Below are 25,784 nucleotides of genomic sequence, written 5' to 3'. Positions count from 1 at the left end.
ACCGCGGGGATTCCCTGCTACAGCAGAGCTGGAGGGTCGTACTGGATCCTGACCAGCTCTGCCAGTGACTAATGTCACCACAGGGGTCATTTTCCCCTGTAACTGGGGCCCCTATGGATGCTGCAGCTACAGTGGGAAAGTGTCAAATAAAAAAACACAACTGCAAAAAACACGCCCCCATACAGCTGTTTATTTTAAGGCAGGTAGGAAAAAGCAAAAAGTAAAAAAAACAACCTGTGGTCGTTGAGGGGTTAACGCTGTGCCTTTTCTCCTTGTTACATGCCTGCAGTAGACATTGGGGTCCCCTACCTGCGTCTAAAGGCGGGCAGGTGTGAAGCAGGCTGTACAAGCCATCGCAGCCTCCACACCGGCAACATCACAACTCTCCTCCTCGTGTGCAGGCAGCAGTAACTCCTCCCCCTCATTAATAATAAAGCAGGGAGTACGGGATCACATTGGACAGCCTGGTACTGGGAAGGCGGAGTGAGACCGGTAGCAATAAACGGTATATGCACACGCCTACCAGAGCTAGGACCCCTCTGATTGGACACACGACAGTGCTCGTTTCCTGGGTGGGATCTTATTGGCTGTGTGAGAGCCCGCCCTTCTCAGCGCCGACGAGGGGGTGCGGCTTGTGGGAGTGTCCATGGGAGGAGCCTGCAGGTGGGGCGGAGGAGATGTGTGAGTGACAGCGGTGAGGAAGCGGCGAGCTTGTAGTGTATTTAGGGTGAAGAGAGCTGCGGGCTGCGCGCTCGTCTCGGCGGAGTCGTGGCTGCCTGGAACGGTTGGTTGTGGTTGGCGGGCCGTGCGGTGCTGCTGTTAGCACGGACTCCTATGTATAAGGACGCGCGCCCTAGACCGGGGGGAGGGCATGCACGGGGTGTACAGCGTCCTCTAGTGGAGAGGCTGAAGGCGGTTTATAGGCATCAGTCAGCCTGTGATGGTCCCAGTGTAAACCAGGTCTGGTGGGGCAGCATGCTGCTCAACATTGTCAACCCTTTAAAGACCACGCTGGTTTGTCCCGAAGGACCAGACACTTCTCAGCGGCTTTACCCCTGTGCTGCTTCTATGGCCAGAGTTACTTTATGCCCCACCAAAGTTATTTTTACTGTGTCTTTTTTTTTCCAATTTCCATCCCTTTCAGGGCTATTCTAATACCTTTTTTTTTTTTTTTTTCTTTGAAATCTTTGTTTATTCCATTTAAGGCTAAACTGTACAAAGACCACAATTAAAAAATGTATCATATATAGTTTATTGTAGCGTAAATATAGCAATTTTAAGAGTAAAGTAGGGGGGTGGGGGTGTTGTCATTTTAGCTTAGGACGCTATTATATATAGCGTCCTAAGCTATATATAGGACGCTTATATATATTTTGAATTACCTCGGATTATAGGGCGGATATGGCAACTGTTAAGGCTGGCATTGGCGATGGGTAGTTTTCTATGTTTCTCATAAAATTATATATAATGAAACTTCCCGCCGATGCCAACCTAAACAGTCACGATATCTGCCCTATAATCCCAAGTAATGCAAATATTGTATATATAATCTCAAAGCGTCCTAAACTAAAATGACAATATCTGCCCTATAATCCGAAATAATGCAAGTTATGTATCAAAGTTTCATAAACTGAATACAAGCCAACTCCCCGTACTTTACTTTTAACATAAATATACCCAATTTAAAAAAAAAAAATATATATATATATATATAATTTTTTTATTTTATTTTTTTTGCCATCTGCCCCCCATGACCTCATATAAGACCTCTGGGGTCATTCACGCTGCAGTTATTATTTTTTTTAATTTCACACTTTTTTGAGTGTAGTTTTGGCATCAGTAGGAGCCCCAATTACAGGGGAGAACATAGTTTGACTCTACCACGGGTATACATGGTCGGGGTCTGCTAAGACCCGACAACTCTGACACGCCTGGATCGCCGATAATGTGATCGCTGGGTTGCGCAGTAAACCTCAGCGCCGCTTCCTGCATTCTCTACATATCGTTCATTGAGCACTATGTAGCCGTAAAAGGGAAGGAACAAGTGGTTACAAACTACCTCTTGTCTCCTCTGGGTCCTCGGCTGTCTGACTGCTGAGGACCCAGACTGCAGGAGCTTTACTCCTGCTCCATGTATTTACTATCGGCTGTGATTAAAGCCCAGGACCAAGCGCAGTATATTTACGGTGTTTGGTCCTTAATGGGTTAACAGACCTGCCGGCCGTGACCCAAACGTTATACCCCACCTGCGGACCGTAAGTAGGGTCAGCCAGTACTTGTGTGGTCTGCGCGGCTGGAGAATACACAGTACTCGGTCTATGCGTTGGACATCTTGGCTTCCCCCAAGCATATGGTTGCTACTATACAAGCGCCGGTGCCTGCTGCTGGCCCTCGACGCTCCTGACCATTTCTAGGTCTATTACACAAGCGTAGGGTTCCCACAGCAGTCTAGGTATACGGGCGTCGACATGAGCCCTCAGGCTAACCACGCAGGCCAACCGGATAGTGGACCAAGAAACTTGGCCCAATATCTTACTAACCAACATGCGGTTTAGCCGTGGATACAAGGTGATTTTCGGGCAAAAACTCCTCGCGTTTAATGGTAAACCTCGCATCGCACGGCCTGCGGCGCAGTAAAGGTCCCATCGAAATCAATGGGCGATGTGCTTTAAAGAATGCGAAAAAAATCGCATGCAGCAGCATCGCTGTGAGGGAGAGACTCGCTCGTGTGTGTGGCTGCATTTAAACGTATGGAGTTCGCGAGTCTCGCAATGCACAAACTGGCGTGGGATTAGCGCTTGTATGAAGTTGTCCGTACTGTTTGCATCTTTTTTTAATAATCCATTTTGAAGTTTACATTTGTATTTCTCCACCACCTATTGTGGCCAGGAAGGTGATCTATCTCGCTCTGCGTATGCCCAAACCAAAATACGTATCCGTGTAACGGAATAGATGTTGGATACTAATGATTACTAACAAAACCGATCCGTCCGACTTCCATTTTTTTGGGGTCAGGGAAAAAAAAAGCTCCGCGGCCTGCGTTCTCTTCAGGCTACCTGATGCGTCGGACGCAAACGGAGCGATACTGAAGCCCGATAGACTTCAATAGGGAAAAAAATGGACATAATGCTTTCTGGTTTTCTCCCTCCATGATGGAAAAGTCAAACAAAGCAAAACCGCGGGTGTGAACATAGCCTAGGGTCACACGGACGCGGCAAGGTGCAGCCATTTTACTTTCGTCTTCAGCCGCATGCTTTAGCGCACCCCATCAGTCTGATAAGGTGTGCTAAACGCTGAAAAATAGAGCAGAACGCGCCGTCCAGCGCCACAATCAAACACGTCTGCGAGGCCCCATTGAAATCAGTGGGAGCGGTATACTGTGATTACAGCGGAGGTCACAATGTTGCGGTAAAAAGCGCCTGTGTGAGAACGCTAAGGCCGGGCGCACATGAGCCGGTCGGATTCTGCGAGCGGATACCCACAGCAGAAGAAATGTATATGGTTGTATTTGCAGTTTTCCACATGGATGTTCATCTAAGAACCGCGTATCGTCTGCAGGGGATGACCGAAAGTAGCCCAACCCCCTTCTATCACTCAGGCGACATTCCCTTGTGCCGTCATGATGAAAACTGCTCTCAGAGCCTTCAGGGTGGGTTACTGCTCTCTTGGCTTGGCTGGTTTATACTACTTTTTTTGAAAATAGTAGAAACCACTACCCCCCCCCCCCCCCCCTCCCCAAATAAAACAAAAACCCTTCTTGTGGAGGAAGAGCCCAGAAGAACAAGCGGAAGTTGCAGACAGCAGTCTGGATGGTGTGTTGCCCCCCAGACTGTCCTGCATTGTCTGCCCACAAATTCCTGCTTTCTTTATGCAATTTGTTATCTGGTCTCCCAGCGACATGTACGAATCCGCGTCCTTACGTAATGTTAATTGTGTATACACTGCAGATTGACTGCATCCATAGAGATCAATGGAGCTTGTACAGGGGGAATCCGCGGTAAAATAGAACACTCTTCGATTTTTATTCCGCTTGCAGAATCCACAATTCCTTCCCGGCAGAAGGCATTGCATTTCAGTGCCCACGTATCATACACGCGGATGGCGCTCGTGGAATCTACAATTCCAATCCGCTCCTGTGAGGCCTCCTGCACACTGGCAGGAGCGATATATAGCTCTCCCAATCCTTCTAGAAACCCCTGGATGGGAGGCATTTTCATGTGAAAACAGCCTGGCATCCCTTCATCCCATTGCTGTCAATGGGGCGGCAGCAGAATCGGGCTTATTGAAAGCAATGGGTGAAGATTGCGCACCTCTGCCACTGCTGTGACAGGTGCGGCAGGGGATTCCTTCATCACTGAACACCCTGCCACTGCTATCAGTGTTCAGTGATGAGGGAACTCCTCGCGGGGATGAAGGAATCCCCTGTCACAGCTGTGGCAGAGGAGCGCAATGTTCTCCCATTGTTTTCAATGGGGCCAATGTTGTAAAAAGAATGGGCATGCTGTGATTTTTTTTATTTATTTTTTTCCCGCAGCATCGCAGGAGTGAAAACGCAAATGAGAATGAAACCAGTGAAATTCATTGGTTTTTATAATCATGCGTTTTCACTCCCTCTCTCAACGCACAAAAAGCACGCAATTTCCTCGCCAGTGGAATGGGGCCCTGAGAGCGCCGTTACTGCGCCTTTTACGCAGAATAATCATTGAATTGTGCGTAAATAAACTATAATCGCTCGGTGTAAACACAGCCAATAACTGATAATTAGTTCCAGTATCGCTCGCTGCATGTAAAAGGCGATCGTGCGGCAGTCCGTGAACCGTGTTGCAAAATCAGTTTTGTTCAGTCGCTTTTTTTTTTTTTTTTTTCTTGTGTGTCAGCGATGCTTTTTCTTGTGAAAAATCGTGTATCAGATCGCTGCTGCGTGCAGATTTCTTGCACAGAAGACAATAGGAGTTTCTGATATTAAAAACACATTGCCCGAAAATTGGAAGTTGGTGCGATGCGATAAACTGGAGACTCCATAGGAGAACATGGGAGATTTAAAAAAAAAAAAAACAACAAAAAAACGCGAAGATGGGACATACTGCAATTTTCAAATCTCGCAACTTCGCAGAACAAAAACTTTGCCAACGGGAATGAAGCCATTGAAACGCGTTTCATAATGCTACGTTTACTCGCACAATTGCATCGCGCAAAGATCGTGCTGTTTTTACCACCAGTGTGAACACACCCTTAAGGTGCTGTTACACCAGCGCTACTGCTGGCTGCTTGCGTTTTCCAGGCAATTGGGCAGCAGCCATGAGTACGGCCGGCGCCAACTGCTGGGCAGCGGCTACGCTCATGGGTTCTGCATGGCAGTTGTCGGGGAGAACGTGAGCGCTAAGTGCTTGTGTAATAGTGCCATATTGGAGTGAAGCGGGTGTAACTGGAGGCTATGGTGGCCCGTGAATGCACAGTTTTGCCAGTAAACTGCTGGGTTATTGGTGGCCATGGGCTAGCATGATTTAGCTGCATGTTAGCCACATCATTGGGTCTCTGTACAGCCAATCAGAAGCCTCAGCAACATCATTCTGAACTTTACGGGTTATGGTGGCCAGATTGTCGAAGGCAGACGCTAGGAGAAATGGCGGTAACGCTGCGGCCTCTGATTGGCTGCCGCAGTCACATGACTTCCGGTTAGAGCTGTCAGCGGTATCCCCACCAGAGCTGCCTCTGCTTTCTGTGAAAGAAGGATAAGTATCACCTCTTGCTTTTGGTATGAGCAAAACTTTACTGTTGGGTGACATTGATGATGTGCTGCACTCTGTCACACTGGGGGGGTCGCCCTCCTTAGGGCGGCTTCACACATGCTGGAAATGCGTCCGGATTTTCAAAGCGGATTATGCTGCGGAGATTCTACAGCATCGGCCATATAGAGGAGGGTTCTAATCGTCTCCTGCGTGGGGCGCTAAGCCTCCCCAGCGAATCTACATTTGCAGCATGCCTACATACGCTGGATGTCAGGCCTGGAAATACAAGGGTTAAAGTCCGCAGCAGGCCCACAAATCCCTGGCAAAGTTCACACCATTGTGGATTTTCTGTGTACAGTGATCCCTCGCTATATCACGGTTCAATGTTTGCGGATTTTAGATAGACCATATATAATTCTGTTTTTCGCTATATTGTGGAATTTTGCGGTACATACAGGAAATACAGTACGCCACTAGCGCTCGCCAACGTGAGATTGTACATGGCACACTATTGGCTGATGGAATGTGTTCTGTATCCTGGGCGCTGATTGGCTCACTGATTGTAGCATCGGTCTGTTTGTTCACTTTTGCGAATGTTTGGCAGTTCACCCGATAGATTGATATGTGTAAATATAACGCCGCTACTTCGCTAATTCTCACGTATTGCGGGGAATCGCTGTAGTTTCAGGTTTTGTACTGTGAAAAGCCTGCAGTAGATGCAGTTTGTGAAGCGGCTCTTGGGTGCCAGCGGACGACTGCAGCAATAGGGATGAGCGCCCCCTACAGGAGGGCAGTCTGCACTCAGCAGCAGGGTGGAGGTAACCCATATAGCAACATGCAATCATAAGGGAGACTAGCTGCTGCACTGTTCTCTCCAACGGCCATTCTGCCTTCACCAGTGTGTTCCTGCCCCTACCAGGGGTGACCATCAGAGAGGATCAGTAGATTTGGTGCTGACTCTCTTCCCCCTCCTCAGTATGTTGCTGACTGCCACGGCAGTTGGTTGATGGGGCATCCCTTCCCTTGCTCCTTAAGGGCGGGTTCACACGGATGTGTTTTGCATGCGCAGTGCACAGAGAATTGAACGCATTGTTTTTGGTGGGTTTATGCACTTTTTCAACTTTTGCACGCTCAATATTGTTGCGCAATTTCATAAGTAAAGAACACACGCAAAATCCAGCCCTGCTTATCTGCTATTCCCCGGCAGCGGCGTCTGCGTGGATCCCTCCACTTCCGGTTTGCTGTACTGCGCATGATCCTCATGGCTCACAGTCAGACATGCGCAGTACAGTTTTTTTTTTACTTCGATGGAAGCCGTCCGCGCAGGATCCGCAAAAAAATGGAGCATGTTGCGATTTGTTTTCCGGACCAGAAGGCCCCCAAATCAAATCCACATGTTGTTAACCCATTTGCGGACACACATGCAACTCTATGGGCGGATCTTTGCGAATCAAACCCACCGGTGGACATTGGACAGGAAAATGGAACCTGTTTATTGCAACGGTTCTATTTACACGGGCGTTTTTTCTATTGTGGTATTGCTGTGAGACGAGGAGAAATAGAAGTCCTTCCTTCAGGCTGGTTTCACTGCAGAGCGTCACATCAGGCCATGAAACACGGCCCGATCTCGTACTCGGGAACGTGCGTTGTCCCCACGGATGCAAGGCGTTTGTGTCAATTCGGCTCCCATCACTTCAGTACAGTCAGGATCCCCCGGCGGTGCTTTCGGCCACCCCGGAGGATCGGCAAGTGTTCCCCATTGTTCTCAGTGGGAAGCCACGCATTACACGCCTGCGATATGTTTCCGGCCCCGTTGAGAACAATGGGTGGTGTGTTCCGAGGGAACGGCCATAAACAGGACATGCTGCAATTTTTTCCCCCACAGTGATTGTGTATTTGACCCCATTCAATAGATTTTCAAGGCCACGTGAAAGCGACATTATAGTTCCCTTTTTTTTTGGCATCCACATCTGGCTCAAAACGACGTGATTTCCGAATGTGGCGGAGATGCGGATTTTACACACCAGAAAATTCTGCAGCAAAATCCACATTGGTGCAGAATTTGACTGAAAATCAGCTGCGGATTTGTTGCGGTTTTCGGCCCGCTGCCGTTCTCCACTCGCAATCAGCAGCGGGGCTGCCGTGAGGGCCTGTTGTAGGCGATAATGCGTGGTACTGCAGAAATACTGCTATGCATTATCAGAGCAATCAGAGCTTTTTATGGTCCAAGTCTCCTACAAGGATCTACAAAGTAGAAAAAAAATACTAGTAACGTTGTTAAGCCCAAAATAGGCCATGTCTTTAAGGGGTTAATAGATTATAATTTTGGTATCGTTATAATCATACTGACCCACAGAAGAAAAATGATTGTCATTTCTGCTGTATGGTTAAGGCTGGGCTCATACAAGCATATCTTGCCTCGCGCTCCCTTTGAGGGATACGCTTGCGTCACGCAACTAATACGCGTTGACCTTGTGTCCTGGCTGTGTGACGCCGATTGCCATGTTTTGTCATAGCGTGGATGCGCTAAGATAGAACCTCCTGCGATTTTTCTTGCGTGCATATATCACACAATTCATGTAAGCGGTAACATGGCTGCCTATGGGAGATTGGTGCAGCATTTTCCGTGCGCAAAACGTTTGCCAAATACACTATACCAACACGCTCGCCTGAGGCCGGCTGCACACGTCCGTGACGGGCAGGAGACCCCAAACTTACCTGCGGATCCGGCGTCCTCGCTCCCGCAGGATGCTTCCCTGCCCACCTCCGCCGCGTCATGTGACACGCCCACCGTTTCATATGACGCGGCAGTGGGCGGGGAAGCGTTTTCACGCTATCTTCCGCTGTGCTACAGCGGAAGATAGCGTGAATGGACGGCTTCCATTGCAGTCAATGGAAGCCGTCCGCGCGTACACCCGCGGCAAATAGAGCATGCCGCGGGTGAGGACGGGAGATTTCACGGTGCGGAATTCCGCACCGTGAGCACTGAGCTATTAGATTCAATAGAACCGAATAGCCTCGGGCAGCGCAGCGGATTTCCGCCGCGAATTACGCGGCGGAAATCCGTTCGTGGGAAGGAGGCCTAATGCTGTGAAATAAGAACCAAAAAACAGTGGTAGACTTGATGATTTTTTAAAATTTATTTTTCTCCCTCCCCTTCAAACTAAAATTACTAAGATTTACAATACAGTATGTAAGAAAAAAAAAGATACCAATAAAAGCTACAGTCCGCTACACAAAAAAGTCCTTATATGGCCCTGTAGACGGAAAAATAAAAAAACATTACGGCTTTTAAAAAAGTGGAGATGAAAAGTAAGTGAAAATGCAGAATCCTGAAATTAATGGTTTCCTTCACATTTGTGATGTTTTCACTCATGTGATGCTGTGAGATTTAAAAATCGTAGCATGTCCCATCTTTCTGCCTCTGCTACTTTTATTTTATTTTTTATTTCCCTCTAGCCCATGTTTCCCTATGGAGTCTCCTTTTTATCGCATTGCATCGCATGAACCTGCGATTTTCGTGAAATGTGTTTTTAACATTCAAAACTCCTATTGACTTTAGCGTTAGAAAATCATGCAATTTGGTCTTGGGAAAACCGCTGGCGGCCGCGATGCAAGATTTTTTTAAAAGGAGGAAGAAGCTTCACTGGCGCTCAGATCGCCTGAACAAAGCTATAATTTTGCTGTGATTTTCTTGCAGCAATACCGCGGTCGCCAGTGTGAAGGAGCCCTCAGTGCATACAGACATAAGGCCCATTTGGACACGATTATCACTCGAAATTCGCTCAAAATCCATCTTTTATGCGATAATCGTGTGTAACTGCACTGACCGTGCAGTCTTCATTAACCAGTCGCTGATCTTTCTCTTTCAGCATGCTTAAAGACAAGGATCGGCCTTACCAGAAATTCACAGCGGGATACAGCTGATTCTATTGTTTCAGCTGTATCCCGCTCCCTGAACACAGGCGGGGTATGAGGAACACAGCTATCCAGCTGGATGCAAAAGACAAGCATTCCCGCTTGTCTTCTGCATACCCTGCTCGGAGTACTCAGCTGTATAACAGCCAGGCGCGCCGAGCAGGGAACAGCTGGATGCAGAAGACAAGCAACCCCTCTTGTCTTCTGCATCCCTCGCTTGGCGCGTTCGACTGTATAACAGCCAGGCGCTCCGAGCAGGGAACAGCTGGATGCAGAAGACAAGCCACCCGCTTGTCTTCTGCATCCTCTGCTCCGAGTGTTTGGCTGTATAACAGCCCGGCGCTCTGAGCGGGGAGCAGCTGAATGCAGAAGCCAAGCAGCACCGCTGGTCTTATGCACCCCCCGCTTGGAGCGCTCTGCTGTATAACAGCCGGACGCTCCGAGCAGAGAACAGCTGGATACAGAAGACCAGCAGCTTTGCTTGTCTTCTGCGTACCCTGCTCGGAGCGCAAGGTGATCGCGCAACGTTTGAGTGATCACCTTGCGCTGGCACACGATTATCACTCGAGATCTTTTGAGCGATAATCGTAGTCTAGATGGTCCTATACAGTATATTCTAAGAGTAAATAAATTTACCGACAGACTAGATGGACCCCGCTATGTCTCTTTTTTCTGTATTTGTGTTCCTCTCTGCAGGAGGCATGAAAGCAGAGGGGAGCCCTGTTTCTACTACTATGCAGGAAGCGTTTGGCTGTGCGGTGGCAAACCGCTTTTTCCACCTTCTGGATGATGAGTCGGATCCCTTAGATTTTCTACATCAGACATCGGCTGAACATGGTCAGAAGAAAAAGAAAGATGCCGCAGCCAAGAAGACCGTCAACCAAAAGAGCAACAAAAAAGAATCCCAAAAGGAAAGGAAGAGCGTAGCGGCTGCCAACCCTACAGAGGCCCCAAGTTAGTAGAAGCTGCTCATGTGATGAGTACTTTACTGGAGGTTCCCTTTGGAACTGGTCTACTCTTGTATTTTTGTATCAGTCCTCACAAACATTTAAAGGGCTATTCCAGCTCAGTGTCAGATGCTTCATAAGGCGATTATTTGCAATTTTGTAATATAATGTTACAACTTGTATTACAAAGCTGCAGAGATGCTGCTTTACCCACGGTCCCCCATCCCCTTAGTTCTTTGGTGTCCAGTGGTTACGACCTTATGTTTCACTGGTCGGGCATGCTCAGTGCCTTCAGATTCTGTAATGACAACAGTTTGTACAGTCATGAATGCGCACTCCTCCGTAACAGGCAGGTTGGCAAAAAAACGTACAGGAGCTCACAGTTTGATTTAGATGGATGTTTGAAATAATGGCAATAATTGGAAATGTTGGGAAAACTTGGAATACCCCTTTAATGGATGATAATGTACATAAGTGCAACTTTTAGACTTGATTCTCACAAATCATTTAACGGGATTTTTCTTATTGGCGTCTTTTTTTTTTTTAAATGTATAAAAAGAACTGAAGTTGTAATAGGCATTGCACTGCTCGCTTTACCTTTTGCCTCATTTAGACAGAACGGTATGTCTCTTTTAGCGGTGCCTTTCTGCACGTGGATGTACAGTTAAATCCAGTAGCTAGCGCTGTGCTGGCTGTAGTGTACAGCTGGGCATCTGCTATATATTCATACATACCCCCCACATATCTACATTCACAGAAGTCAAAGAAATGCCAAAGCCAAATAAATGTGCCAACCAATTTTTGAATGCAAATTAAAAGGGATTTCAGCTCTTAAGAAACAAAAACTAACTTATCAACTCCTGATTGGCAAGAGTCTCTAGCTGAAGAGCTCCGCCAATCAACTGTTTGCCTGGCTGCAGTCGGTGTACAGAGCAGAAAACAGATGGCTCCATACATTGTATTGGTATTGTAGGCACTGCTCCCATTGAGCTGCAATACTATGTTTGGCCACTGCATGGAGCCATTTGCTTCCCGTTCAGTACATTGCAGCTCAACAAACAGCTGATTGGCAAGTGTTCTGAACAGCAGACCCCTGCCGGTCAGCTATTGATGAGCCATCCTGAGTGTATAATATTTATATATAGTACACACATATATATATTAATTTTGAAGTAGTCGTCCACATTTTAAATGGAATCTTCAAATGATAGAACTTTTTTTTCCTCCCCCACCAGGCCCGAATCGAACTCCAAAACAGCCTGTGCAAAAAGTGCCTCAGAATGAAAATGTTGCAAAAGTGGAAAGATCAGAGTTCCGAACAGCCTTTAGAGAGTTTCGCCCAAACTTCATAGAAAAGCCCGTGGAGTACAGAGAATTCCGTTCAAATTTCTCAGAAAAGCCCATGGAGTACAGAGAGTTCAGTCCAAGTTTCATAGAAAAGCCCATGGAGTACAGCATGGACAAGTATGTTTCTATAGAGTTCTATGTGCTTTTATTTGTATATACTAGACCTGTCATTGTCTTATTACCTATCCATAAGATGGGTAATAAAGGTCTACTCCGTGACTGTCTCGCCTCTGACCCCCACCGATCTTGAACAGGGGTCATGTGTTCCCCTCTCCTAACTGTTGCTCACAACACCCCTCCACGCCCCTACAGTGAGGAGGAGACTTAATGGATGAGAAATAGAACCTGCCAGGGCTGTCTGTGTCCTCTCTGGTGTGGGGTGTGCAACATCTTGGCTAAGCGTTCTTGCATTTTAAGCTGGTAAGCTATTAAGATGTAATTTCTTCATTTTGGACTCCTCCTATTTAGAGGGGTTTTCTGAGTACATTGGTGGCCATGGGAGGTGTAGAGTACATAAAAACAGATCCCAGTACTCCCCTCCCGTGATGCTCTCCCAGTTCTCCGGTTTTCTGTTGACTAGCTTTGCAGTGGTCATGGGGTTGTTGACCCATGTGACCGCTGCAGCCAAAATAGAAGGCCCAATGGGGACGTCGCTGTTGATGTCCCATCCCATAATCCTGCTGGGGTTCTACATTAGGAGCCCACGTGAGATTTACGGGACATCACCGGGCCTTCTGGCTGGGTCAGGTCACCTGCCGATACCGTGATCTTGGACCGCCGAAACAACTGCGGTTTAGTGCAGCTGTGGGTATATTTTTATATAGTTTTGGGTACAAGATGTCCAAAACTTTATAAAATTAATCATAATGGAATGTATTTATAGTGTCACTTGACTTTTTAATGTGTAGAGGATAAAGAAATAAACCCTCTTAGTTGGATTGTTGTCCATCCTGGAATTACACGTATGACCTGACTGAAGCCCTCAATATGCAGAGAGCGCCTTAACTTTTTCTTTCAGTACAAACCGCTTTACCTTATGGGCTTCAGGTTTTAGGCTCTAACTTCTATATTTATTTTAAGTTTTGAGAAAGAAAGACAGGTGAGAAATTGGGTTGCAAACCAGAGAGGAGGAATGCGAGGCGGAGGAATGCGAGGCAGAGGAAGAGGAGGCTTTCCACGAAATATGGAGAATGACTATCAAAGAGGGAAGCGAGAGTTTGAAAGACACAGCGGCAGTGACAAAGCGTAAGTATGTTGTCCGGAACTACAGTCCTTGAAGTAACTTGTTAAGGAGAATCTTATAAATCCTCAAGACGTGTGGGTGGAAGTGGAACGGATTCACTTAATGTGGTGCGGTCCCAGACCTTATAAGTATTGGAGACAGTTACTTGTAAAAGCATTCAATCCTTGGTGTTTTTCCTGTCTTGTTGCATTACAGCCTAAAACTATTTTAACTAAAACTTAATGTAATAACCTGACGATATGGTCCAAATTGTTACAGCGGAATGACAAAATACCTTGCTTCAAAATAAACTGAAAAGTTGTGACTTTATGTACAGTTATAATCAAATTATTGAACTATTCATCATGCTTGCAGATGGGTGCTCTACGAAGTACTGAAGAGTTTTGTCATGAATGGGTTAAATAAAAGTGGCAATTTGTGTTGAATTTGGAGAAACCACTTGATAAGTTGTAATGAGCCATTTAAATTTGTTCTTGTGTATGCGGTTTTTTTCAAAAAGGTGAAAGTTTGATGACAACTTTAAGGCTGGTTTCACACGGAGCGGAATTGCCGTACAGACCCTCCGCACGGAAATTCCACTGCATTTACAGGAGCAGTAAAGTGGACGAAGCTTTGAAAATCTTGTCCACATGCTGCGAAAAAAACCCCGTGCAGAAACTGACTTGCAGGGCGGAATTCAAATCGGCGACATGTCAATTATGTTGCTATCGCCACTGCGGAATTTGCCCTCTCTCAATGAGGGAGTGAATTCCGCACATGAATTCACGATGAAACCCGCACCAAATGGGCTTGGTGAACTGCAGCAGAATGACCGCTGCGAACATTCAGCTGGAAATCGGCCTCGTGTGAATGCAGCCTAAATGTGGAACGCTCAATGTCTTCCAATTAATTCCGAAAGTCACATATTTGGTTAAATAAGGTCCCCCCCTGTGTACATTTAAAGTGTCACATGATGTCAATATAAATACACCTGCTCTGAAAGGTCCCGGAGTCTGTGATACCACTGGGCAACGTGAAGACCAAGGAGCTTTCCAAACAAGTCAAACTTGTGGAGAAGTAGAGATCTGGTTTGGGTTTTGAACATTCCACGGAGCATCATTAAATCCATTATAGCAAAATGGTAAGAAGACAGGATGTCACAACTGCAAACCTGAGCTTTGGTTGGTCTTGTCAGATGGAGTAAGGAAGGCATTAATTGGGAACTCTGCCCTAAATATCTACAACTGAGATGGAAGTATTTGGGGAGTATACAGTTTATAGTGGTCCTATACATAGTGAGGCTTTTTTGGAAGTGTGGCTAGTAAAAAAGCTATTGCCTTAAGAAGAAAAAAGTCACATTAGGAGCTTGGCAAGCATCGAGTGGTCCACAAATACATGAAAGAAGGCCCTCTAGTCAGAGGATAATAAAATGTAACTTTTTAACCATCATGGAAAACACTGTGTGGTGCAAACCCAACAGAACATAACATGTCTGCTATATTTAGAAAAGTAAACCCAATAATAAAGAAAATACTGTTTTTATATTCTAGTATTAGATAACCCAAGTATAAGCCGAGTCAATAAGTTTTACCACAAAAAAACTGTTAAAACTTATTGACTCAAGTATAAGCCTAGCTATACTCGAGTATATACTAGGTAAAAAAAAAGCCACAATACTCCCCTCCCAGCCGGTGTCTGTGTCCCCGATGCTATGGTCTCCACGGCGGTGCAGCAAGCTGCTATGTAATTCTCCCCGCTGTCCTCTCCCTGCTCTGCTTTGAATTCCCCCGCTGTCAGTGCTGTGTAAGTAAGCACTGTGATTGGATCGAGTTGGGAGTCTGTCTGAATCTGGGCATATATGGATTGTATTTTGTCTCCACTTTGCTGTCTTTTGTAAAAGATATACCAGAGACTTAAGGCCCATTTAGACACAACGATTATCGCTCAAAAGCCGTCTTTAGAGCGATAATCGTTGTCTAACTGCACTGACATCATGCAGTTTTCGTTATACCGTCGCTGATCATTGTCTTTCAGCATGGTGAAAGATCAGCGATCAGTTATCAGGAATTCACAGCGGGATACAGCTGATGCTATTGTTTCAGCTGTATACCGCTCCCTGAACACAGGCTGGGTATGAAGAACACAGCTGTCCAGCTGTGTTCTTCATACCCCGCTCGGAGCACTCGGCTGTATAACAGCTGCGCGCTCCGAGCAGAGAACAGCTGGATGTGGAAGAGAAGCGTCCCGGCTTGTCTTTTGTATCCCCTGCTCGGAGCGCAAGGTAAACGCTCAACGTTTGAGCAATCACCTTGCGTTGAATGCGCACAATGATTATCGCTCAAAAAAACCTCTTTTGAGCGATAATCGTATCTAAATGGGCCTTTATTGAGAAACGTTTAGGACATCCGTTGATTCATGTATCTGCTTGGCTTCTATCAACGTTGAAGCATCCTAATCCTCTATTCTGAATTCGGACTACTTGTAGTGTCTCATTTTTTGGGCTGCACATAATTGGTTTGTACTACAACTGCTTGAATTTGCCCTTACTAGAAATATCTTTCATATCTTTCAAATATCATTTAATAGGCGTGTCTTCCACCAGTTCAGGGGCACCGCAATGGGGAGCTCTTGTGCCCCATTGTATGCCAATCTGCTCCTGGGCTGGTGGCAGGAGATACTGGTGTTCCAGTAATGGAGGGCACTAAATCTATTGGTCAATGGCTTCATTATATAGATATTTTTGTGGCTTGGCATGGTGAGAAGGGGGGCCTTTTTGGAATTTAAGACACAATCAAAATGAGGTGGGTCTTGGGCTCCCTTTTTGGATGTTTGTAGATCAATATGGATCTCAGAAGAAAACTTATCTAACTCAAATGGTGAACTTTGTACCACCATCCACTGTAAACCCACAGCCACTAATTCCTCCCCTCCCCACTAGAGCAGTTGTCATTCTGCTCTTCTGAAGAGAGGGATACCATATGGCCAGTACCTCCATTTAAGAAGAATTTGCTCAGATGGGAAGGATTTAATTAAACAATTGGTAGAAATGCGACAACTATTGCATGATTGGGGCTATCCTTTACCATATTTTGAAATGAGCATATCGTAGAGCCCTACATCAGGAGAGGACAACTCTTTTACAGGATTCTCAACGGTATCAAGAGTCTGAGCAAACGCTCATCACTACTTTTGATGGAGCCGCCCAACACTTAAGATCTTATTAATCAACATTGGCACATACTATGTATGGACCCAGACTTAATGGGAGCTGTTGGTACTCGTTCTTCCATAATGTACCGGCAAGACAGACTGGTCCATAGCCACTGCATGGCTAATTTGTCCTGGTGTGTCATAGCGAAGGTCAAGCGTTGTGGGATGTTACTGCTGTATGGCTTGTCCATCTATACGTACGAGGCACACCTTTCGGATGAGCAATCTGCCCAACACTGAACACTTTCATAACTAAGTTTAGTGGAGTGGTCTGTGGCTACGGGCCAGTATGGTAAGCGGTATGGGTAAGCCGGTGAGAGAGTTCTGAAGAAGAATTAACGACCGTATTAATGATAGGGATTCTGCAATTGCTCGCCATATTAATGCTGAACATGCAAGTTCAAGTAATTACATCAGATTTTTGAGTATGATCTGATTTCCCCTCGCACACGTGGAGGTGATCGGGATTGTCTGTCATGGAGAGATGTCTTGGATTTGCACCTTGCATACTATAGAGCCTGAGGGGTTAAATGACAGATTGAACTTTCAGCGTTTCTGATACATTTGGTTGATGGCGGATGTGATAATTTCCCTACTACTTGGCTTTGGTTGTTAATGTGAGCTGACCAGTAGAAGACAAGTGAAGAAATGCCCTTGAGTATATGTGTTGGTTCATCGTGCGATCGCTGCGCTCGGAGATGCTTCGATATTTCCCTCGCTGTTTGCACGGAACTGCAGGTTGTTATAGTCGCACTTCTCTTTAAATGGTGCCACGCTACGGAGTGGGCAGATGCCACTGTACTCCCTATTGTCATGGGTATGGGATACGTTTTTTTTCTTCATTTTCTGTCCTGCGCACCGCACGCTGGCCGCACGCTGCATTTCTAGTGCCTTTCTTTTTTTTTTTTTTGTGTAGCACTGCCATATGCAGTGTCCTTCCTACTGCCACATACATGCAACTGTGCTTCATGACTCCTCAGTGGCGATTTACCAGATCCTGCATGTTTTTTTGTTTTTTTGTCACTTTGTGAAATGCTGTGCAGCACTTGTTTTATGATCATCTTGTATATAAAACGCTAAATCTGTTTGTTGTGTACAAATCCACAGTTCTGGTCCGATTTGGATGAGTGTTCTTCAGCACCAGGTGATGAATACTGGCGTAATTAAAAATCGAAAACTCTCTGACTTCTCCTGTAATTTTTGTTGCCAACAGCAACCAATCACAGCTCTGCTTTCATTACTTATACTGCTGAGGTAAAATGAAAGCTGCGCTGTGATTGGTTGCTATGGGCAACACAGATTTCCCCTCGTCATCCTGACAGCATACACATGGAGGTTGCCTGCTGGACACCTGTTGGGACAGGAAGCGGAAAATACAAAAGGCTACTCCCACCACCGGCTCACCAGTGTCTTCCTGTCCCTACAGGACAGTCCAAGCGGGCCTCCAGGTGTATCCTGGAGGTGAATGAAGAAAGAAGACTCCCATGCAGCCTGTCCGCCCGTGGGGGGACGACTCTGTTCGGGCTGGCAGGGCTTGCGCGGGTGAGACCCTACGAGGGGACCCTCACCCGCAGGATCTACCCAGCACTGTTCCCCCAGTGGGAAAATCCTCCCCCGGTACGCTGCCCAGTGGGGTTGTCGTACCGGTAGGAAGCAGCCCCGGTACCTGCAGGCTCGGACGCGGGTGTCTCCAGGGATCCACGTCTAGAGAGGTATGCCAGCAGCGCTCGGGGCGGTCCGTTCGGTGCGAGCGCGGCGCCATGTGTGTCTCCTAGGCGGCGGGTCCGGTCGGCGTCCCCACGTGTGTGCTGGTCGGCGTGCGTCCCCACGGGTGTGCTGGTTGGCGGCGTCCCAGTGTATGCGGTGTATCCCCCGGGTCCGGCGCGGCGGCGTGACGTCAGCGCGGCCGCGTCATGGGGGGCGGGGCCTCACTTAAAGGGGGCGTGTCGGCGCCAAATTTGAAAATTTAAAAGGACTGGATTCCTCTGCATCTCTCCTGTCTGCACCTTACTGAAGATGTCAGCCAGAGAGGACACTGAAAGCAGCCTGCTGGTGAGTAGACTGCTTCGGGAGTACCGTGGAGGGAGGATTGAGACATCAGGATCTGGTGCTGGAAGTCCTTTTTGCTGTCTCCGTCTCTTAGGACAGAGATGCACAAAAGGTTAGAGAGGCCAAAAAGCGAGTGCGCAAATGTCCAGTTGGCTTGCGGCGGCTAGAAGAGGGCCACACCAAGCCACTATGCGCGGACCCTACGGAGAAGGTGATCCGCGAAGAGGGCTCCTCGGGCATGTCGGACATCCGATCCATGATCCGCGAGGAGATTAAAGCCTCGCTCTCCTCTCTTTCTCTGCCGCCCCCCACGGAAAGGGTAAGGCGGGCACGAATGGAAGAGTCAGACTCTGAGGAGGTCCTAGAAGATTCTCCTTCAGAATCCATGCCGCCCATGAAGGATACAAGGAAGTATTTCTTTTCATCGGCGGATTTGGGTCAGCTGTTAACTGCAGTCCGGCGCACTATGCAGGTGGAGGAAGAGGTGCCGCAGCAGCTATCCTTTCAGGATTGCCTGTTCCGGGGACTCCTACCACAGCCAAAACCGTCATTTCCAGTTAATGACACTTTAAAACAGCTGATCCTGACAGAGTGGAAACAGGCAGATCAGAAATTCTTCCTGTCCAAGGAATTCAAGGATCGGATGGTCTTCACACCAGAAGATATCGAGTTCCTAGAAACCGTCCCTAAGGTGGATCTGGCGGTCGCCAGGGTCTCAAAAAGCAGCCCTCCCCTTTGAGGACATTTCCCAACTGCGGGATCCACTAGATACCAGAGCGGATTCTGCGATGGAAAAGGCCTGGGAGACCGTGGCCCTGACCGTCAAAGCCAACATCACGGCCACATCTGTGGCGAGATCTATGTCGGTCTGGTTAGACCAACTCCAGACGCTGATTTCTCAGAGGGGCTCTAGGGAGGACATCTCCAGCTGCCTTCCACTCCTCCAGAGGCAACCGGCTTCCTGGCAGACGCCTCTATGGAGTCAGTGAGGTTCGGGGCCCGTTCAGCAGCCCTCTCGAACACAGCAGGAGGGCTGTCTGGGTTAAGGCCTGGACAGGAGATAACGCCTCCAAGAATAGACTCTGTTCCCTGCCCTCCCAAGGACACAGAATCTTCGGGCCTTCCTTGGATACTCTCCTAGAGAAGGCATCGGATAAGAGCCAGGGACTACCATCGGAGAAATCGTTTAAGCGGCTTCCTCCTCCTACCCTCCTTCTTTTGTTCCCTCTAGAGCATACAAGGGGAAAGGAAAAACCGGATGCTGGTCCTATCCCAAAGGCGGAAAGGGTGAGAATCCGCCTTCCCGGATCCTACAAGTAGGGGGTAGACTGAAGGGGTTCGCCCTTAGATGGAACGAGGCGACCTCCAATCCCTAGGCCTTGCGCCTAGTCTTGGATGGCTACAAAATTGAATTTTCCAGAGCGTCATCCCGACGGCCCCATTACATATGGAGGTTGCCCTCTGACCCAGGTAGGGACAGGAAGAGTTTAAAAGCACCTCCCTTTCCACCCGTGCTTCAGTGTCTTCCTGTCCCTACGGTGGGACAGAGGAGCAGCTCCAGAGCTGCAGGAGATAGGAAGCTGCGGAGGCAAGAAGACTTACCGCAAAGAAATACTTACCGCACGCTGTGCGGCCCCCCTGGAGGGGTAGAGGTCGGGGCCGCACACTCAAGAGTCCCTGCATCCCCGACCTGCGCCGCCGACGGAGCCGTCAGTCGCCTAGTAGCGCTGGTCTCCCTCGCGCGGATCGCATGTTCGGGCCGCCGCTGCTGTGATGGGATAGTTCCTCCTGGCAGGGGAACGGCAGCGGCGGCCTCCCTGGACCTCGGGCGCATAGCGGTGACGTCATCCGGCGTGGTGACGTCACGCGCACAACGTAGGGGGCGTGGCTACCGGCGAAAACCCGGAAATGGCGCCAAATTCGAAAATCCTCCCCATAAAAGCAGGCTAAACTCCATGGAGGTTCCTGCTGACTGCCAGACAAGTGTATGTGAGTATGTCTACCCGCGACAGCTCAGCACGTGAGGGAGAGATTGACACCCTACCAACTGTAAGTAGGCTATACGCCAAAACATGCGCAAATGGTCACTTGTACAGCGGATGCATATATGTTCCCTTTCTTGTCTCCCCTCTCCCCCACTTTCATGGGTAGATGGATAAGGAGGGTCCAAAGAAAATGGACCCGAGGAAAGAATCGAAAAAATGCGTCCTCTGCAACAAAAGGCTCGAGGAGAGCTATAAAAAACCCCTATGCGAGGAATGCACGGGGAAAATTCTCGCAGAGGAGAAAGCAGCATTCAAATCCGATATCCGCTGCATGATAAGGGAAGAGCTGCAGGCTTCCATGGCGTCCCTTCCCCAGGCCCAGCCAGGTCCGTCACGGGTCCCTAAAAGACCTAGACAGACCGAGTCGGCGAGTTCGATCTCCGGTGAATCGCTGGAGCTCCTATCCGAAGGGGAATTAGAGGACCCACCGGTTCCCATAGAAGACGAGAAGAAATATTACTTCTCATCAAACGACATTGCGCACCTCATCAAGGCGGTGAGGGAAACAATGCAAATTGAGGAAGATAACCCGCCGAGAACAATCCAGGATGAGATGTTTGGCGGCCTCCGATCTAGAAGAAAGATCATGTTCCCAGTCAACCAGACGCTGCAGCAAGTGATCATAGATGAATGGCAGGAACCGGAAAAAAGGATCACTGTTCCAAAAGAGATCCGAAACCGGCTCGCATTCGCTACCGAGGACGTCCGCCTGTACAGGGAAACCCCCAAGGTGGACATCCAGATCGCAAAAGTGGCCAAGAAGACCCTCTTGCCCTTCGAGGACACCTCCCAGCTATCCGATCCGATGGATAAAAAAATCGACGGATTAATGAAGAAAGCCTGGGAGGCAACATCCCTCACCATCGAGGCTAACATAGCCTCAACCTCAGTGGCTAGATCCATGACGCTCTGGCTAAACAGGCTAGAAGCCTCCATAAAGGATCGGGCCCCCAGAGAGGAGTTGGCCAGCTGTCTCCCCCTCTTAAAAATGGCTACCGCCTTCCTGGCTGACGCATCAGCGGAGACGGTAAGATACGGGGCAAAAACCGGAGTCCTCAGCAACTCAGCGAGAAGGGCACTATGGCTGAAGACTTGGGCCGCAGACATTACATCCAAAAATAAGCTCTGCGCCATCCCCTTCCAAGGGGAATATATGTTTGGGCCCGTCCTGGACAAAATCCTGGAAAAAGTCGGCGACAAGAGTAAAACCCTGCCTGACAGACAACCTTTCAGGAAACCATCCTTCCCGAAGAGGACGCGCCAGCCTCCTCCCGAAGTTAAAGGGAAAGGGAAGACTGGAAGATGGTTGTACCCCAAGGGAGGTCGGGGTAAGGAAGTCCAACCCTCCCCTGAACAAACAGGGGGTAGATTAGCGGGCTATCTAAGCCAGTGGCAAGGGGTAACGTCTAACCCCTGGGTACTCCGAATAATCGAAGTAGGGTACCAAATTGAATTCCACTCGCTACCCCCTAGGAGATTCCTTATAACCTCCCCGGGGTCCCTACAGGAACAAGGGAACCTCATAAAAGGCGTTCAGGAACTTAAGGACCTAGGGGTCATTGCGCAAGTCCCCGATCACGAAAGGGGTGAGGGATTCTATTCCCCCCTATTTCTAATAAAAAAACCGAATGGTTCCATTAGGACTATATTTAATCTTAAAGCCCTAAATAAAATTATCTCGTACAAAAAATTCAAGATGGAAACAGTAAGATCCATCGTCCCACTAATAGATCGAGATAGTGTAATGTGCACCATAGATCTTAAAGATGCATATTACCATGTCCCAATAACGGCAGCCCATCACAAGTACCTGAGGTTTGCTCTGCGGGAGGGAGACAAGATCCAACATTACCAATTCACGGCCCTTCCATTCGGAATCTCCACCGCCCCTCGGGTATTCACGAAAATCGTAATAGAGATGGTAGCCTACTTCAGGCGGAATCAGATCCGCATATTTCCGTATCTGGATGACTTTTTGTTGGTGTCAAGGACGGAAAAGACCATGCGTATAGACCTATCCATGGTCTTATCCACCCTAAACAGTTTAGGGTGGATAGTTAACAAGCAGAAGTCCGACTTGAACCCTGGTACACAAAAGGTGTACCTGGGAGTATTACTAGACTCCCACATCCAGGAATCCCGGCTTCCATCATCTAGGAAGGAAGACCTCACCCAAAGAGTAAAATCCTTCTGTCAGGCTACGGCGGTTTCCATTAGAGAAACAATGAAGGTGCTGGGCATCCTGACGGCTTGCATTCAGATAGTCCCATGGGCACAAGCCCATACCCGGCAATTACAAGGATTTATCCTTGCCAACTGGGACAAACGGCAGACATCCCTGGATAAGAAGGTGAGCCTGTCCGTCCGAGTCAAAGAGTCCCTACGCTGGTGGACCTCACAGAGGAACCTAAGCAAAGGTACCTCTTGGTCACAAGAATCTACCGTACCCATCACAACAGATGCCAGCAAAACGGGATGGGGAGCCCAAGTAGCCGACCAAAATCTACAGGGGATTTGGGACCCCCAAGTAGCTAAACGCTCATCCAATTTCAGAGAACTAAGGGCAATCTGGGAAGCCCTTCAGGCGGCAGAACCCCTTATAAAAGGAAGGCATGTCAAAATCCTAACCGATAATATGACAGCTCTGTCATTTGTTCGTCACCAGGGGGGAACGCGACACCCGCACCTGCAACGACTGGCAACAGAGATACTCCGCTGGGCGGAATCCAACGTGCTGTCCCTCTCAGCGATCCACTTAAAAGGGTCCACAAACGTCGCTGCCGACTTCCTGAGCAGACAGAGCATCCATCCAGGAGAATGGGGACTGAATCAGCGAGTCTTCGACCAACTAATCTGCCAGTGGGGAGAACCGCAGATAGACCTGTTCGCCACGAAGAGAAATTCAAAGTGCCAGGACTTTTACTCGCTGAACCCCAGAGACAATCCACGCGGGGTAGACGCCCTGTCCCAAAGCTGGGACATGGACCTAGCCTACGCCTTTCCTCCCTTCCCACTGATCCCCCGCACCCTCAGGAAAATCCAAACCAGCCGGGCGTCAGTCATACTAGTTGTCCCTATGTGGGACAAAAGGCCCTGGTATCCCCTGCTAAAAGCCTTGGCGATCCGGGGTCCATTCCTACTACCAGCCGTAGAAGATCTTCTCCTCCAGGGCCCACTAACATACCCAGGGGTCGAGAAATTGAAGCTAGCAGCATGGATGCTGAAAGCATGATACTGCGTGGGAAGGGACTCTCCCATAATGTAATTACTACCCTAACAAAAAGCCGTAAACCTATCACGATAGCTATCTACGATAGGATATGGAAAAAATTCACAGAGTTCTGTAAAATAGAGCCAGGGAAAATCCCAGGAATTGACATTCCCGTAATCCTGGAATTTTTGCAGGCAGGCCTAGAAAAAGGCCTTAGTCCTAGAACCCTTAAAGTCCATACAGCAGCACTAGGGTCCTATCTAGATTTTCCCTTGGCAGAACACCGCTGGGTGCGTAGGTTTCTCAAAGGGGCAGAACGGCTTCGACCCTTTGTTAGAGAAACCTTTCCTACCTGGGACCTAAATATAGTCTTAACTAGCTTTTGCCAATCCCCCTTCGAACCCCTCTCACAACTCTCCTTGAGGCTGCTCACACTAAAAGTTACCCTTTTAGTTGCCATAACATCGGCTCGGAGAATAGGGGAATTGCAAGCATTACATTGTATTGAACCATACATGGTAATACAAGACGACAGGATTACCTTCAAACTAGACCCAGCCTTCCTTCCGAAGGTAGTGTCAAAATTTCATAGGGAGCAGACGATCACTCTGCCCTCCTTCTGTCAAAATCCCCGTAACGAGAAAGAGAGAGAATTTCATAACCTAGACGTTAGGAGAGCTGTTCTAGCGTACCTAGAGGCCACCCGCTCTTTCCGTAAAAATAATAACCTCTTCATTCAATTTCAGGGGCTGGCAAAAGGAAAGACGGCAACTAAGAGCACCATCGCGAGGTGGATCAAGACCGCCATCCAAGAGGCATATAAAGCCAGGGGTCTCGACCCTCCGGGAAAAATTAGAGCTCACTCCACTCGCTCTCTTTCCTCCTCTTGGGCAGAAAAAGGCCAGGCGTCTGCCGAGCAGATCTGCAAGGCGGCGACCTGGTCGAGTATACATACATTTACCCGACATTACAGGGTTAACGTCCAGTCGGACAAAGACCTGAGTTACGGACGTAAAGTCCTTCAGGCAGTGGTCCCACCCTAGGGCCACGTATAATTTGGTATACTCCATATGTAATGGGGCCGTCGGGATGACGCTCTGGAAAGACACGGATTACTTACCGGTAGTCCCTTTTCCAGGAGTCATCACGACGGCCCATAGTTCCCTCCCCTTTAAGAATAATTTATGTTCTTTAAATGTAAATATGACCGAATAAAGGTAAAATTTGGTTTAGTAAACATTGTCCACCGTAATGATTTATAAGTCACTGAAGCACGGGTGGAAAGGGAGGTGCTTTTAAACTCTTCCTGTCCCTACCTGGGTCAGAGGGCAACCTCCATATGTAATGGGGCCGTCGTGATGACTCCTGGAAAAGGGACTACCGGTAAGTAATCCGTGTCTTTCCTCCCCTCCTCCCCGGAGGTTCATAGTCACCCCCTGCCAGTCATCTGCGTCTGCTCAGGCCCTCCAGTTGGGGGTGCAAGAGCTGTTGTCCCTAGGGGCCATCACTCGGGTTCCCGCAGAAGGACTATTCAAGGGGTGCTACTCCCCCTTGTTCCTAATAAAAAAAAAACAAAAAACGATCCTATAGAACTATAATTAATCTGAAATTCCTGAATAAATCTATCACGTATCAAAGATTTAAAATGGAATCGGTGCGGTCAGCAATCCCCTTAATTGCGCGGGATAGTGTCATGGCCACCATGGACTTAAAGGACACATATTACCATGTCCGTATACACATAGATTCCCAGTGGTTTCTGCGGTTTGCCCTGGTGATAGATGGCTCTGTCTCTCACTTTCAATTTACGTGCCTGCCGTTCGGGATTTCCTCCGCACCCCGGGTGTTCTCCAAGCTGGTGTTAGAGATGGTGGCAGCACTGACAAGGTGTTGATTGTCCCATACCTCGACGATTTCCTGATCATAGCAGGATCGGCTTCAGAACTCCAGTTCCAGGTCAATCTCACACTCCGTCTGTTCGAGTCATTAGGCTGGATCATCAACTCCTCTAAATCCAGTTTTCTGCCCGAGCAGAAAGGGAAAAAAAAAAAAAAAATTTCTGGGAGTGATTCTGGACTCACACCATCAGTGCTCATCCCTTCCCCT

At 48.2% G+C, this 25,784-nt stretch overlaps 1 protein-coding gene across 1 annotated transcript in view; it reads left to right on the top strand.

Annotated features, from left to right (window-relative positions):
• Positions 1–734: 734 nt before the first annotated feature.
• HABP4 (hyaluronan binding protein 4) overlaps positions 735–25,784 on the top strand; it is a 37,664-nt gene continuing 12,614 nt past the window's right edge. The window contains exons 1-4 of the mRNA XM_066604073.1: positions 735–784; positions 10,344–10,601; positions 11,830–12,058; positions 13,022–13,186. Of these exons, the coding sequence (XP_066460170.1) occupies positions 10,349–10,601; positions 11,830–12,058; positions 13,022–13,186 (647 nt within the window). The 5' untranslated portion in view covers positions 735–784; positions 10,344–10,348. The remainder of the gene's footprint in view (positions 785–10,343; positions 10,602–11,829; positions 12,059–13,021; positions 13,187–25,784) is intronic.

Source organism: Eleutherodactylus coqui, chromosome 5, assembly GCF_035609145.1.
Source record: "Eleutherodactylus coqui strain aEleCoq1 chromosome 5, aEleCoq1.hap1, whole genome shotgun sequence".
In the NCBI taxonomy this organism is placed as follows: Eukaryota; Metazoa; Chordata; class Amphibia; order Anura; family Eleutherodactylidae; genus Eleutherodactylus; species Eleutherodactylus coqui.
This window is presented reverse-complemented; position numbering and strand designations above follow the sequence as displayed.